Source organism: Oncorhynchus mykiss, chromosome 20 (genome assembly GCF_013265735.2).
Source record: "Oncorhynchus mykiss isolate Arlee chromosome 20, USDA_OmykA_1.1, whole genome shotgun sequence".
Taxonomy (NCBI): Eukaryota; Metazoa; Chordata; class Actinopteri; order Salmoniformes; family Salmonidae; genus Oncorhynchus; species Oncorhynchus mykiss.
Genome location: NC_048584.1, coordinates 31,842,298 through 31,858,491, shown reverse-complemented (window position 1 = coordinate 31,858,491; position 16,194 = coordinate 31,842,298). Strand labels below are relative to the sequence as shown.

The following is a 16,194-nucleotide window of genomic DNA, read 5'->3' as shown; positions in this document are numbered from 1 at the left end:
TGGGATATGTTCCGGATAGCATCGAACAACAACATTGATGTATACGCTGACTCTGTGAGCAAGTTTATTAGCAAGTGCATCGGTGATGTTGTACCCACGGCGACTATTAAAACCTTCCCCAACCAGAAACAGTGGATTGATGGCAGCAATCGCGCAAAACTGAAAGAGCGAACCACTGCTTTTAATCAGGGCAAGGCGACAAAGTAGAGTTTCAATTCAACAGCTCAGACATGAGAGGTATGTGGCAGGATCTATAGTCAATCACGGACTACAAAAAGAAAACCAGCCCCGTCGCAGACTCTGATGTCTTGTTCCCAGACAAACTAACTTCCTTGCTCGCTTTGAGGACAATACAATGCCACCGACACAGCCCGCTACCAAAACCTGCGGGCTCTCCTTCACCGCAGCCAACGTGAGTAAAACATTTAAACGTTAACCCTCGCAAGGCTGCCGACCCAGACGGCATCCTCAGCCGCGTCCTCAGAGCATGAGCAGACCAGCTGGCTGGTGTGTTTACGGACATGTTCAATCAATCCCTATCCCAGTCTGCTATTCCCACATGCTTCAAGAGGGCCACCATTGTTCCTTTTCCCAAGAAAGCTAAGGTAACTGAGCTAAACGACTATCGCCCCATAGCACTCACTTCCGTCATCATGAAGAGCTTTGAGAGACTAGTCAAGGATCATATCACCCTACGTGACACCCTAGACCCACTACAATTTGCTTACCGCCCCAATAGGTCTACAGACAACGGAATCACACTGCACACTGCCCTAACGCAGTCATGAGTGAATGAGTGAACAGGAAGTACAGGAGAGGGCTCTTCAAACTCAGGAGGCTGAAGAAATTTGGCTTGTCACCAAAAACACTCAAACTTTTACAGATGCACAATCGAGAGCATCCTGTCGGTCTGTATCACCGCCTGGTACGGCAACTGCTCCGCCCACAACCGTAAGGCTCTGCACAACACATCACCGGGGGAAAACTACCTGCCCTCCAGGACACCTACATCACCCAATGTCAAAGGAAGGCCAAAACGATCATCAAGGACAACAACCACCCGAGCCACTGCCCTTTCACCCCGCTATCATCCAGAAGGCGAGGTCAGTACAGGTGCATCAAAGCTGGGACCGAGAGACTGAAAACAGCTTCTATCTCAAGGCCATCAGACTGTTAAACAGCCATCACTAACATTGAGTGGCTGCTGCCACCATACTGACTCAAATCTCTAGCCACTTTAATAATAAAAAATTGGATGTAATAAATGTATCACTAGTCACTTTAAACAATGCCACTTTATATATTGTTTACATACCCTACATTACTAATCTTATATGTATATACTGTACTTTATACCATCTATTGCATCTTGCCTATGCCGTTCGGCCATCGCTCATCCATATATGTATATGTACATATTCTTATTCATTCCTTTACACTTGTGTGTAAAAGGTAGTTGCTGTGAATTTTTAGATGACTTGTTAGATATTACTGCATGGTCGGAACTAGAAGCACAAGCATTTCGCTACGCTCGCATTAACATCTGCTAACCATGTGTATGTGACCAATAAAATTTGATTTGGCCTACAGAACTGTCATCTAGTGGAGACAGTCTAACAACAACTAACAAGCACTGGCCTACAATATGCCAAACCACTCATCCTTTTATTGATATATGACATCCACTGACTGGCCATACTAGTCTCTGTCTTTGCTGTTAAGAACCCAACCACACTTACTGGCCATACTAGTCTCTGTCTTAGCTGTTAAGAACCCAACCACACCGACTGACTGGTGTTTGTGTGTGGATCACAGGGCCAGATATTTAGAATCCTGTGGTCTGCTGACTGTAGAAAGCTCTATAAATCAACACAATTCACCTCCAAGAGAATGCTGCTATCAAAGCAAGCATCAGGGGTGTGTGTGTGCGTGTGTGTGGGAGGGAGGGAGGGAGGGGGAGGGAGGGAGGGGGAGGGAGGGAGGGGGAGGGAGGGGGAGGGAGGGAGGGAGGGAGGGAGGGAGGGAGGGAGGGAGGGAGGGAGGGAGGGAGGCTGTGGGTGAGCTGGAGTGCAGATGTTGAGCAATATCTTAAATTAGCTCCAGAAGCAGTTAGGAAGACATGTTGTTGTAGTGCCCATCTGCGGAGGAGAGCGGAACATAGCTTTCTCCCTTCTCTCCAAACCATCAATAAGTCCTACTCTTTCTCAGGAGAATGTAAAAGACAATGTTAACCAAACACCTTACTCACGCTCACGCCGTGGCAGAGAACCAGATAATGCTTCACCAGGATATATATATATTTTTTTATCTAGATGTTATGGGTGAATGTTTGGATCTTCTCCTGAAGCCTTTTATCTTGAGCCTCTGGACCTGTTTCCAGTATCGTTTACGATCCCAGATGAAATAAGTAAATCATCATAGGCTAAGGCTACCCTGTATCAACAGTAAAGAAAATATCAGATAATAGTTGAGTTTAAATAGCATTCTGAAGAGTATTCACTTCATTCACACGTTATATGAAAACAGTAATGAAGCATTAAGACAAAGGCCAGCAACACTCACTCCATCAAGTTCCTAGCATACAGGCTTTAAAGGCTAAAAAATCCTGTAAGATTCCAAAGTGAATGTGACTCTGGTGCAGGTTACTATTTCCATCACAGTTAGGGGACACTTTGGGTCTTGGATAGCTTGGGCTGAGAACAGTGTGAAAATAAGCTAGGTAGTGATTTAGTCTGTATTCCACTAGGCTTATAAAACAGGGTTATAAGCTCAGTTCCTCTCTTTATTTTTCAGCCATATAGTAACTAAGTTTCACCCTCAGTAATAATGCGGGAGAAAATGAAAAACAATCCTCTCCACAGTTGCCTTGATTCACCTCAGAGCTAGAACATCATTCTCAACATGATTGACAGGTGAGATAGATAAACATAAAATGTGGTTCAATAAATATTAAAACAAATAGTCATCAAAAACCACACTCCGTCCTGTTCTTTGGGTTTTAAGGTTTCGACTGCTTTGCTTTTTCACTGAGACTAATTTTAAAGGAGAGTGAAAAGGAGGGAACAGGGAGGAAAAGGGAACCGTGGACCAAAACAGTCTTGAGGTAAAATAAACAGAATTTGAGAGGTTTCTAATCTGTGTGTGTGTGTGTGTGTGTGTGTGTGTGTGTGTGTGTGTGTGTGTGTGCGTGCGTGCGTGCGTGCGTGCGTGCGAGCGTGTGTTTTCTTGCCCCACTACCTGTGTAAACAGCTGGAGTGCCAGTGAGGGAGGACTTGTACAACAATACAGATCTGTCTCCCAGACCACACAGAATCTGCTTTCCATCTCCTGGGCAGAGAGGACAAAAAAAATACAAAAACAAAATTATATATATATATATTAGCTTGTATGATTCTAATGATTCTTATGATTCTTGGTAAAGCAAAGAAGGAACAAATGAAAGTATGATAAAAAAGAGAGAAAAAGAAAAAGAGAGAGTTACCTGAGTATTGGGTACAGCAAACTGGTGTAGGGGTTTTGACTGTGCTGAGGTTAGTGTGTGGGACACTGGGTGCTGCAGTGTCTCCTGGGTATTCACTAACGAGACATCCTCTAAAATAAAGCAGCATTATGTTGATATTCATATGGAAAAAACATCAAGAATGTTGTACAAAACAAAGGTCCGGATCCCCAGACTAAGACTAATCCAACTAATGGTCTAAAATGCATGTTCATTGAAGATTTTCCATTAAACTACCTTTTAGTCCAGGTCTAAGCTTTGTACTGTATCTGTCTGAGAAACCAGCCCTAAATATATCTGGACATGGTGGTCTGCTTACATCTTCTTGTTGGTCTTTGTAGGTCCTGGGGTCTTCTTCTGAACATTGGTCTTGGGTGAGAACATTGTCATTCTGAAAAGCAAACATATTTATGTAAAATTGCATTTTCTTCTTCTTTTTATTAACAGCATAATATAAATGTAACTTCCACCCTGAACCCTAACACATCGGCCTTAATATTGATGCAAGAACAGGGGCAGACTGGCCATCTGGCATTTGCCCATGAATTTTTAGCCCAGTGGGCCTGTCTAACTTGTTTTCTTTACGCAAAATGATAATTATTTGGCTAATAATGGGGGTGGGGCCTCAAAGAAAAAAAGTTACTGGTGTATTACAAAAGCAAGGGCCGATTTCTGGTCCCAGTCTGCCCCTGTGCAAGAAAACATGAGAGAGGGAAGAGCATTTTATTTAAAAAAACTTTCCACATAAAATATGACCAAATAATAAATTAAGCGCAAGACTTGGACTGGAAACTAAAACAGTGAACAGAAACTACACACCCCAGGACCAAAAATATATCTGCATATACTTAACATTTAGAAAAATAACAGTCTTAGTTAACACCTATGTAAAAAGACAGAAAGAAATGTAAAAAAAAAACATAATTCATCTAATATAAAGGCTGTTTAAATATTGGAAGGTTTTTGTGTGTGTTTTCTCTGTGACTTATTTCCTTGTCTCATTATAGCTCGCTGATGTGTAACGTGCTATTCCAATAGGTAGAAAAGGACAGAAACTCTTGCTGGTGGAACAATTCCTCAACCGTTGGACTCCCCTCTCACACACACATGCACAACCTACCGGGGACATTGTGTGTATCCTGATGACTTGACCTGTGTGTGGAAAACTAGAGGCTGCTCCTTCACACCACGTTTCCCTGAGCCAGAGAGGGAGAGAGATAAGACATGTAGTCATTGATAGGATATGCAGAGATTTATATGAACCCGTCGTGCACCAACAGTATGAAGTAGTTATATTCTACCTCGTATGATCATCATTAGGATCCTACAGATGTCTCTGTCTCTGTCCTCGTGGACTAAGGGAGGGAATGATGGTGTGTGTGTGTGTGTGTGTCTGTGGGACGTAGCCCATTGCTCCTCTCCTCGCTGTCAGAACCTTCACTTCTCTGGAGTGGAGAGTGAGCTCACTTTTTCCACAGCCATTAAAACGTGTGTGGTTTTCCCAAAAAAACGTATCCTGTCGTCCGCAGGCAAAATAAGGAAAAGTCCAATAGCCTCGTAACTAAGAGAAGCTATAATAAGGTTACACGTTACATTTGAAAAAGGAGAGATGGTAATTTGGTGTTTTCTGGAGCATACTTTGATTGTTTTACTGTTTTAACAAAGTCCTTTGTTCTTAACTAAAACTAGAAGGCAGTTTTATGAATATTAAAACAGTCTTTGTAAAAAGTGACACACTTCCATAAAATAAGAGCTGAACTGCACCGCGCTGCTTTTGCCATAATTGCCATAAGGTAACTTGGGAAGGCCTAACAGTGTAAACTGTAACTCTGGACTAAGGTTGCAAAGCTAGCCTAACAGGTTCATGGAAAAACATCTAATCAACAACGGCATTATTTTCAATGAACTCTGCAACTCTTCCAACTGTTGTCTTTTTTCACAACTGCCACCTGTTTGACAACAAAACATTTACAATGAATACATAAAATAATAAAAGTGTGTAAAAAAAGAAAAAGGATATTTCATGCTGAACACCTCATATTAAACACCAACGGTATTCACCAAGATGACGGTTTATATTTAGGTAATGTCTTACAGCTTTGTCATTACATTTTTTATAAAAAAATCATACTTGATTTTATAAATATATTTTACATATGATAAGGCCACACAGAGGGCCAGATACAATTAGACACCTGCAATTATCTTAAATACCCCCAAAAGGCCACAATATATTCCTTGAAAGTTACCAGAATTCTGGTAGTTTATTGGTAAACTTAGAAAGTGTCCAATAATATACCCTCCCTTTGTAACCCTACTCTGGACAAGAAAAAGCTTGCCCGCGCGTCGTGAGATTGGATTGTGTACTAAACACGCAAACAAAAAGGAGGTATTTGGACATAAATTATGGACTTTATCAAACAAATCAAACATTTATTGTGGATCTGGGATTCCTGGGAGTGCATTCTGATGAAGATAATCAAAGGTAAGTGAATATTTATTATGCTGTTTCTGACTTCTTTTGACACCACAACATAGCGGATATCTGTATGGCTTGTTTTGTTGTCTAAGCGCTGTACTCAGATTATTGCATGGTGTGCTTTTTCGGTAAAGCTTTTTTGAAATCTGACACAGCGGTTGCATAAAGGAGAAGTTTATCTAAAGTTCCATGCATAACAGTTGTAACTTTTATCAATGTTTATTATGAGTATTTCTGTAAATTGATGTGGCTCTCTGCAAAATCACCGGATGTTTTGGAAGCAAAACATTACTGAACGTAACACACGAATGTAAACTGAGATTTTTGGATGTAAATATGAACTTTATCGAACAAAACATACATGTATTGTGTAACATGAAGCCCTATGAGTGTCATCTGATGAAGATCATCAAAGGTTAGTGATTCATTTTATCACTATTTCTGCTTTTTCTGACTCCTCTCTTTGGCTAGAAAAATGGCTGTGTTTTTCTGTAGCTAGGAGCAGACCTAACATAATCGTTTGGTGTGCTTTCGTCGTAAAGCCTTATTGAAATCGGACACTGTGGTTGGATTAACAACAAGTGTACCTTTAAAATGGTGTAAAATACTTCTATGTTTGAGGAATTTTAATTATGAGATTTCTGTTGTTTTGAATTTGGCGCAATGCACTTTCACTGGCTGTTGTCATATCGATCCCGTTAGCGGGATATAAGCCATACGAAGTTTAACTTGGGTCAAAAGTTTCGGGTAGCCTTCCACAAGCTTCCCATAATAAGTTGGGTGAATTTTGGCACATTTCTCCTGACAGAGCTGGTGTAACTGAGTCAAGTTTGTAGGCCTCCTTGCTCGTACACGCCTTTTCAGTTCTGCCCACAAATGTTCTATGGGATTGAGGTCAGGGTGTTGTGATGGCCACTCTAATACCTTGACTTTGTTGTCCTTATGCCATTTTGCCACAACTTTGGAAGTATGCTTGGGGTCATTGTCCATTTGGAAGACCAATTTGCGACCAAGCTTTAACTTCCTGACTGATGTCTTGAGATGGTGCTTAAATATATCCATATAATTTTGATGCCTCATGATGCCATTGATTTTGTGAAGTGCACCAGTCCCTCTTGCAGCAAAGCACCCCCACAACATGATGCTGCCACCCCTGTGCTTCATGGTTGGGATGTTGTTCTTCGGCTTGCAAGCCCCCCCCCCCCCCCCCCTTTTCCTCCAAACATAACAATGATCATTATGGCCAAGCAGTTTAATTTTTGTTTCATCAGACCAGAGGACATTTCTCCAAAAAGTATGATCTTTGTCCCCATGTGCAGGCTTTCTTCCTTGCTGAGCGGCCTTCCAGGTTCCATGTCGATATAGGACTCGTTTTACTGTGGATATAGATACTTTTGTACCGGTTTCCTCCAGCATCTTCACAAGGTCCTTTGCTGTTGTTCTGGGATTGAGTTGCACTTTTTGCAACAAAGTACATTCATCTGATTTATTTTGATTTTCGCATGATGTCAAGCAAAGAGGCACTGAGTTTGAAGGTAGGCCTTGAAATACATCCACAGGTACACCTCCAATTGACCCAAATTATGTCAATTAGCCTGTCAGAAGCTTCTAAAGCCATGACATAATTTTATGGAATTTTCCAAGCTGTTTAAAGGCACAGTAAAGTTAGTGTATGTAAACCTCTGACCCACTGGAATTGTGATATAGTGAATTATAAGTTAAATAATCCTTGGGAAAAATGACTTGTGTCATGCACAAAGTAGATGTCCTAACAGACTTGCCAAAACTATAGATTGTTAACAATACATTTGTGGAGTGGTTGAAAAACAAATTTTAACCTAAGTGTATATGAACTTCCGACTTCAACTGTAGGTATTCCTCTTGTCCAGATGGGGGAGGGCAGTGTGCATTGCGATGGCAATTGCATCAGCCATGGATCTGTTGGAGCAGTTTGCAAATTTGAGTGGATCTAGGGTGTCGGGTAGGTTGGAGGTGATATGAAAACTAACGTCTCAAAGCACTTCATGACGACAGAAGGGAGTGCTATGCGGCGATTATCTTTAAATTCAGTTACCTTTACTTTCTTGGGTACAGGAACAATGGTAGACATCGTGAAGCAAGTGGAGACAACAGACTGGGACAGGGAGAGATTGAATATGTCCATAAATACTCCAGACAGCTGGTCTGCGCATGCTCTGAGGACTTGGCTAGGGATTCCGTCTGGACCGGCAGCCTTGCGAGGGCTAAAACGCTTACATTTCTTACTCACGTCGACCACGGAGAACAAGAGCTCACAGTCCCCATGAGCGGCAGTGGCCCGCGTTAGTGGGGCTGTGTTTTCCTCAAGGTGAGCGAAGAAGGTGTTTAGCTTGTCCAGGAGCAAGGCGTCACTGTCCGCAACGTGGCTGGCTTTCCCTTTATAATAATCTGTGATTTGTCCCTGTACTGACGTTTTTCCTGTTTTACTGTTCTCTCCTAGTATGAAGAACACTAGCTGAACGTGAAAGACAAGTAAGTGCCTGCCTGCATGTCTACCTGCCCGAATGTCTACCTACCTGCCTGAATAGCTGCCTGCCTGCCTGCATGTCTGCCTTACTGTCTGTCAGTCTTCCCATCCATCCATCCATATGTCTGTCTGTCTGTCTGTCTGCCCATCTATCTATCTGTCTGCCTGCCTTCATTCCTGCCTGTCTACCTACCTTTCTGTATGTACATTGGTCTGTCTGTCCTTCTTTATGTATGTCTGTATGTCTGCCCATCTATCTATCTGTCTGCCTGCCTTCATTCCTGCCTGTCTACCTACCTTTCTGTATGTACATTGGTCTGTCTGTCCTTCTTTATGTATGTCTGTATGTTTGCCCGTCTGTCCATTCGTCCTTTGGTCTCTCTGTCTGCAACACAGTACACAGACTGATTGACTGACTGGAACCGACCACAGTACACAGCTCGCCAGCTGAGGGGCAGAATAACACATTCCTCTGCTGCTGTCCTGTCTGTCTACTGATGCCCCAGTCAGACAGACAGCATGTTGGTACACTTCCTCCTGTCTCCACACACACACACCACTTTCCTCTCTCCTCTCTCCTCCTCTATCATTAGTCCATAAGCTACAGCCTACCCACAAAGTTCTGTATGGAATCTATAGGAAGGCAGTGGAGCAACAAACACCTCCTCTGACCTCACTGGCAGGAGAGGAACCATGAGTGGAAGATGTTGTCACACAAGACAGGACACAAATTAGAAACTGTATAGTGAGTGGAAGTTGTCACACAGGACAGGACACAAATTAGAAACTGTATAGTGGTTTCAAAGGATCCTCAAAACATTTGTAACTATTATATAACAATAACACAAGTGTCAGGGAGTCATTGTCATTGATCAGTCATTGATTTGTGGCCTCGTTTCTCAAAACAACTTGAGGATCATTTAAATCAAGAAGGTGCAGTCATGATGTCCATCTATTCTGATAAACTCTCTCTCTCCCTCTCTCTCTCTCTAACAAGAAAATATATTTTTAGTTGTTTTTAATCCCGTCTGGGCCGAACATGGAGGGTTCTCACTGACATGCCAAAGATGGAGTGAAACAGTATTCTACACGTCCTCCCCATTAACCGAAACAGTACGTGTGTGTGTGGCGTGAAACAGGGTTCTACACGTCCTCCCCATTAACCGAAACAGTACGTGTGTGTGGCGTGAAAGTGTTCTACACGTCCTCCCCATTAACCGAAACAGTACGTGTGTGTGTGGCGTGAAACAGTGTTCTACACGTCCTCCCCATTAACCGAAACAGTACGTGTGTGTGTGGCGTGAAACAGTTTTCTACACGTCCTCCCCATTAACCGAAACAGTACGTGTGTGTGGTGTGAAACAGGGTTCTACACGTCCTCCCCATTAACCGAAACAGTACGTGTGTGTGTGGTGTGAAACAGGGTTCTACACGTCCTCCCCATTAACCGAAACAGTACGTGTGTGTGGCGTGAAAGTGTTCTACACGTCCTCCCCTTTAACCGAAACAGTACGTGTGTGTGTGGCGTGAAACAGTGTTCTACACGTCCTCCCCATTAACCGAAACAGTACGTGTGTGTGTGGCGTGAAACAGTGTTCCACACGTCCTCCCCATTAACCGAAACAGTACGTGTGTGTGTGGCGTGAAACAGTGTTCTACACGTCCTCCCCATTAACCGAAACAGTATGTGTGTGTGTGGCGTGAAACAGTGTTCCCCACGTCCTCCCCATTAACCGAAACAGTATGTGTGTGTGTGGCGTGAAACAGTGTTCCCCACGTCCTCCCCATTAGACGGGGAGTCCAGAGGAAAATGGCAGCATCATAGCCTACATGCCTGGCTGCCTGCGTGCCTGTCTACCTAAGTGCCTGCCTGCGTGCCTGTCTACCTAAGTGCCTGCCTGCGTGCCTGTCTACCTAAGTGCCTGCCTGCCTGCGTGCCTGTCTACCTAAGTGCCTGCCTGCCTGCGTGCCTGTCTACCTAAGTGCCTGCCTGCCTGCGTGCCTGTCTACCTAAGTGCCTGCCTGCCTGCGTGCCTGTCTACCTAAGTGCCTGCCTGCGTGCCTGTCTACCTAAGTGCCTGCCTGCGTGCCTGTCTACCTAAGTGCCTGCCTGCCTGCGTGCCTGTCTACCTAAGTGCCTGCCTGCCTGCCTTCATGCAAGCATGCGTGCCTGTCTACCTAAGTGCCTGCCTGCGTGCCTGTCTACCTAAGTGCCTGCCTGCGTGCCTGTCTACCTAAGTGCCTGCCTGCGTGCCTGTCTACCTAAGTGCCTGCCTGCGTGCCTGTCTACCTAAGTGCCTGCCTGCGTGCCTGTCTACCTAAGTGCCTGCCTGCGTGCCTGTCTACCTAAGTGCCTGCCTGCCTGCCTTCATGCAAGCATGCGTGCCTGCCTGTGTGTATTCACCGCAAACTCCTTGTGTTTGTATTCTCCATGGTATATATAGTATGTGTATAATCAAAACAGCAAATGGCCATGAATTACGGGAATCCTAGGAAAGTTTTCTACTAGGGTTGAGCACGGTGTAGGCCGAGCCACACACACACACTCACTCTGGGGAGCCATGTTCTTTAACAGTAGATTTCTGATAGCACTAACTGTGTGTAATGGCAGTGTGTAAATCAGTCTCTCTCTGTGTGTGTGTGTGTGTGTGTGTGTGTGTGTGTGTGTGTGTAGAACTAACTGTCTGTAGTGGCAGTGTGTAAAACAGTCTGTGCTACTGTCTCCAACAGAGTAGAGCCAGAGCTTCCAGGGTCTAATAATACACCACAGATCTGTCACTTTATCTACTGAACAAGACATGATCTCACTGTATCTACTGAACAAGACACAACCTCACTGTATCTACTAAACAAGACACGACCTCACTGTATCTACTAAACAAGACCTCACTGTATCTACTGAACAAGACACGACCTCACTGTATCTACTGAACAAGACATGGCCTCACTGTATCTACTGAACAAGACCTCACTGTATCTACTGAACAAGACCTCACTGTATCTACTGAACAAGACATGGCCTCACTGTATCTACTGAACAAGACCTCACTGTATCTACTAAACAAGACACGACCTCACTGTATCTACTAAACAAGACACGGCCTCACTGTATCTACTGAACAAGACCTCACTGTATCTACTGAACAAGACACGACCTCACTGTATCTACTGAACAAGACATGGCCTAACTGTATCTACTGAACAAGACCTCACTGTATCTACTGAACAAGACACAACCTCACTGTATCTACTGAACAAGACATGGCCTCTCTGTATCTACTGAACAAGACCCCCCCCCCACCCCCACCAGCAATGCTCCTGACGACCCAAAGGCACCGGAGGGGGAGCAGAGGTGGACGCCTACCTCGGGGGCGAGGTCCGGCAGGCTGGTTCGACGAGGTTGTGGACTGAGCCGACGTTCTGCGTCGAGGCTGATGTCCAGTGGGTCTGTTTGGGGGTTGACCCCGAGGTCGGGTAGCGGGACGATCTGGACGGTAATGGTGAAATGCCTGAATCATCTTTAGGTCGAGGATGTTTTGATCGGGGACCCAGGACCAGTCTTCAGGCCCATAACCTTCCCAGTCCACTAGGGAGTGGATGCGACCTCTCAGGCGTTTGGAATCACGAATGGCCCTTATGGCGTAGGCAGGTTCCCCTCCGACGTTCAACATTGGGGGTGCACTGCGGGTTGAGACTGGAGGATGAAGAGGACTGTAGGTGACTGGTTTTAACAGAGACACATGGAAGGACGAGGAGATTTTGTACTGACGGGGTAACAGGAGGCGGTACGTGACATGGTTGATGCAATGGGTTATCTTGAAGGGACCAATGAAGCGAGGGTAGGCGGAGCCGGTTGTCTCTGGTAGAGAGCCACACACACTGTCCGGGGTGAAAGAGTGGCGTAGGCCGGTGAGCTGTCTCCCATACCCGCTCACTACGCCGAAACCAGTTGTTCAACAGTTGGGACAGTACCAGGCTCCGCCTCCCAGGGAAACATGGGGGGTTGGTAACCAAGGACATACTGAAACAGAGTAAGGTGGAGGGAAGAGTGCATGAGTGAGTTCTGAGCGTATTCGGCCCAGGCCATACACCGACTCCTGTCGTGTGGAGAGGCAGAACATTGTTGGCGGAGGTACATCCCTATTTCTTGGTTCAGGCATTCCGTCTGCCCGTTGGTCTGGGGATGGTACCCGGAGGAGAGGCTGAGGGCGACCCCCAGTCGGTCACAGAAGGCTTGCCACACCCGGGAGACAAACTGGGGCCTGCGGTCAGAGACGATGTACTCCGGAATCCCATACAGACGGAACACCTGCTGGAACATACACTACGCCAATTCCATGGCGTTAGGTAGATGAGGTGGAGGAACCAGACGACACATTTTTGAAAAATAGTCTACTATGACAAGGATGGTGGTGTTACCAGAGGATCCAGGAAGGTCTGGGATGAAGTCTACAGCTATGTGTGGGACCAAGGTCTGTGAGGGATTGGCAAAGGTTGAAGCTTCCCAGAAGGGAGATGACGAGGGCTTTTGGTTTGGGTGCAGACAGGACATGAGAGTATGTAATCCCTTACGTCGGATGCCATTGAGGACCACCAGAACTTCCGGGCTAGAAGTTTGGTGGTTTGTATAATGTCCGGATGTCCTGACCCCAAGGACATGTGACACCATTGCATCAGTTGGAGTCTAACAGCTGCTGGTATGTAACTCCTCCCAGCTGGTGTCTCAGGAGGAGCCGGGTCTGAGGTTAGGGCTTCTTGTATGGCAGAGTGAACCTCCCACTGTACCGGTCCCATAATGCAAGAGGAAGGAAGAATGGGTGTAGGGTCTGAGTTATCGGTCGGAAGGTCAAACTGTCGGGAGAGAGGATCAGCTTCTACGTTTTTCTTTCCAGGGATGTAACTGTTTTAAATTGTATATTTGTATTATTTTACCCCTTTTTTCTCCCCAATTTTGTGGTATCCAATTAGTAGTAGTTACAGGCTTGTCTCATCGCTGCAGCTCCCGTACGTACTCGGCAGAGGCGAAGGTCGAGAGCCATGCGTCCTCCGAAACACAACCCAACCAAGCCACACTGCTTCTTGACACTATGCACATCCAACCCGGAAGCCAGCCGCACGAATGTGTCGGAGGAAACACCATACACCTGGTCAGCGTGCACTGCGCCCGGCCCGACACAGGAGTCGCTAGTGCGCGATGAGACAATGATATCCCTGCCGGCCAAACCCTCCCCAACCCGGACGACGCTGGGCCAATTGTGCGCCGCCCCATGAGCCTCCCGGTCGCAGCCACTGCGACATCCGGGAGTCCAGGGATGAAATTAACATGAAATTGGAAGCGTGTAAAGAAGAGAGCCCAGCGGGCTTGTCTGTAGTTTAAACTCTTGGCCCCTCTGATATATTCCAGATTACGATGATCTGTTAGGACGAGAAAGGGATGTTGTAAGCCCTCCAACCAGTGGTGCCACTCCTCGAGGGCCAGCTTGATGGTGAGGAGTTCTCTGTTTCCCACATCGTAATTCCTCTCAGCGGGGGAGAAGAAGGCACAGGGGTGTGATTTGGGAGGTGTTCCCACCCACTGAGAGACTATGGCTCCTACTCCTACTTCGGAGGCATCCACCTCCAGGGTGAAAGGAAGGGTCGGATCAGGTTGGTGAAGGACAGGAGCTGAGGTGAAGAGACGTTTCAAGTTGTCGAACGCAGTCAGGGCGGTATCAAAAATGAAAGACAGGGCTATGCTCCAGAACACAAAGAAACAGGGCTACGTTCAAGAACACAAAGAAAATAAACACAAGGTTGACTAAGAAAAGAAAAGCAGAACCTTACAGGGTGACCCTGGGAATCGAACCCACAACCCTGGAAGTGGAAGTGCCATGCTCTACCAACTGAGTCGTACAAAGTTAAAAGCTCATCTATAATAAGTGATAATGGTATCAATGAAGTCAACTCTGTTTGTGCAATCTGAGGAACTGAGATCAAAGTTTTTCTTAAATAATGCATCTACATCACTGGTAGTATACTTTCAGTGAACACACAACATATATTCCTTTTTGTACAATTCTGTATTAGCCTGACGACCCATCCACATTGCTCCAGCCAAACACCACTTCCACTAACGTTTCTTCTGTGGAGCAACCAACAGAGCAGTGGAATTAAATTCAGGATGAGTCGTCAGGCAAACTCTGTATGTGCAATACACAGGAACTGAGAGGAATCTAATAATGTATGTCTCATGGGTATCCACTGATATGCAGAGGTAGAAAACATGTCTGTCCAGAAGTTTGACCATCCCATCTGTTATGCAGAGGTAGATAATGTAATAATTCCATCCTGCCCTCTATATTTTCAGATAATGATGATCAGTAGCTCTAGTCTATGCGGCTGCAATTAGCCAGGGGAAGAAGTTACAGTATCTCTAGTAATAATAGATGTAGAATCCCACTATGGAACATGATATAGTTTAAGGGAGGTGACCTGTAGCCAAACTAAGCAGTGGACATGCCAATCATAAAAGAAAACCACGGACCGGTAAATCCTTTTAATAATATATATATATGTCTACAGTAATACTGTTATATGCCATTTAGTAGACACTTTTATCCAAGTGAGTGCATATTTTACACATGTATTTTAGTATATGTGACCCCAATGGAAACCTAACCCACAAACCCTGCTGTTGCTAGCACTACACTCTGACCCATACCGAACCACAAACTCAAATTCATTCAACAGTGGTTCTTGGGTAACACTGTGTGGGCTATAACATGTGGTTGTGTGCATTAGTGTGTTTATGTGTGAAGGGGCAAGCCCAGTGTTTGTGTGTGTGTGTGTGTGTGTGTGGGGGGGGGGGGTTTGATACTTGCTGCTGACCTGTTTTTGTGGGAGGTTTAGGACCCTTCTTTTTCAACTCAGCGTTGAGAGGAGATTCAGGCATCAGAGGGGCACTAAAAAGAGGAAGAGGGAAAAAACGAAATTGCTCCTTGGCTACTGGAAATAAAAAAGCTGTGTGTGTGTGTTGCATTTTCCAATGGATGGTTATGGATGAATAACCCCCACCACCCACTTTCTCAGCAGTATGATACTGTTGAATCATCACAAAACTGCACAGTATAAAAGGTTCAGAATAGGTTTTTAAGATGGTAATAGCAGAGAGACCAGGAGGGGATGGAGGTTGAGCATAGGGGGGCACACAGTCAGCTGTAAAGTAAAGTACCGGAACACACACACAGGCTGGGTGGTACCAGTTGGGTGCCCTGGCATGCGTCTGCATTAGAGGAACACACACACACGATGGCAATGGAGAGACCCTGTAAAGTAAAGTACCCCTACCCACGTACTCACACAATGCGTGCCAGTCGGTTGCCCTGGCATGCATCTGCGTGAGAGGGAGAACGATCCTCAGTGCTGTTTCTCTATCCTGCTACACTTTTATGAGTAATCGTGTCCAATTACACTGAGCTAATGGTGCCAACACACCTCAAGCAGCAACCGGTTTAGTGAATAGGGTTTGAACCACCATAGATACACATGCATGTAAGTTATTGGTTTGAACCAATGTGCGTACAGGGCCCAACCGTATAACTTTCTGTTTAACCCTGCAAAACCATCCATACATGCCATGGTTACATAAGTGTGAAATGTTCATATTTTTTTCACAGTGCTATAAGGTCAAGCTGAAGACAGTTTGCTGTCAAAACTTTGGTTGTTAATTGT

The 16,194-nt window shown here is 45.2% G+C and overlaps 1 protein-coding gene across 2 annotated transcripts in view; it reads right to left on the bottom strand.

The window, feature by feature from the left end:
• Positions 1-16,194, bottom strand: part of wdr27 (WD repeat domain 27) — a 155,315-nt gene that overhangs the window by 119,583 nt on the left and 19,538 nt on the right. For both annotated transcript variants that reach the window (XM_036956188.1, XM_036956187.1), the window contains exons 13-17: positions 15,352-15,425; positions 4,620-4,695; positions 3,819-3,890; positions 3,482-3,591; positions 3,238-3,327 (exon numbers count right to left, since the gene is read on the bottom strand). In XM_036956188.1, coding sequence (XP_036812083.1) covers positions 3,238-3,327; positions 3,482-3,591; positions 3,819-3,890; positions 4,620-4,695; positions 15,352-15,425 — 422 coding nt within the window. The remainder of the gene's footprint in view (positions 1-3,237; positions 3,328-3,481; positions 3,592-3,818; positions 3,891-4,619; positions 4,696-15,351; positions 15,426-16,194) is intronic.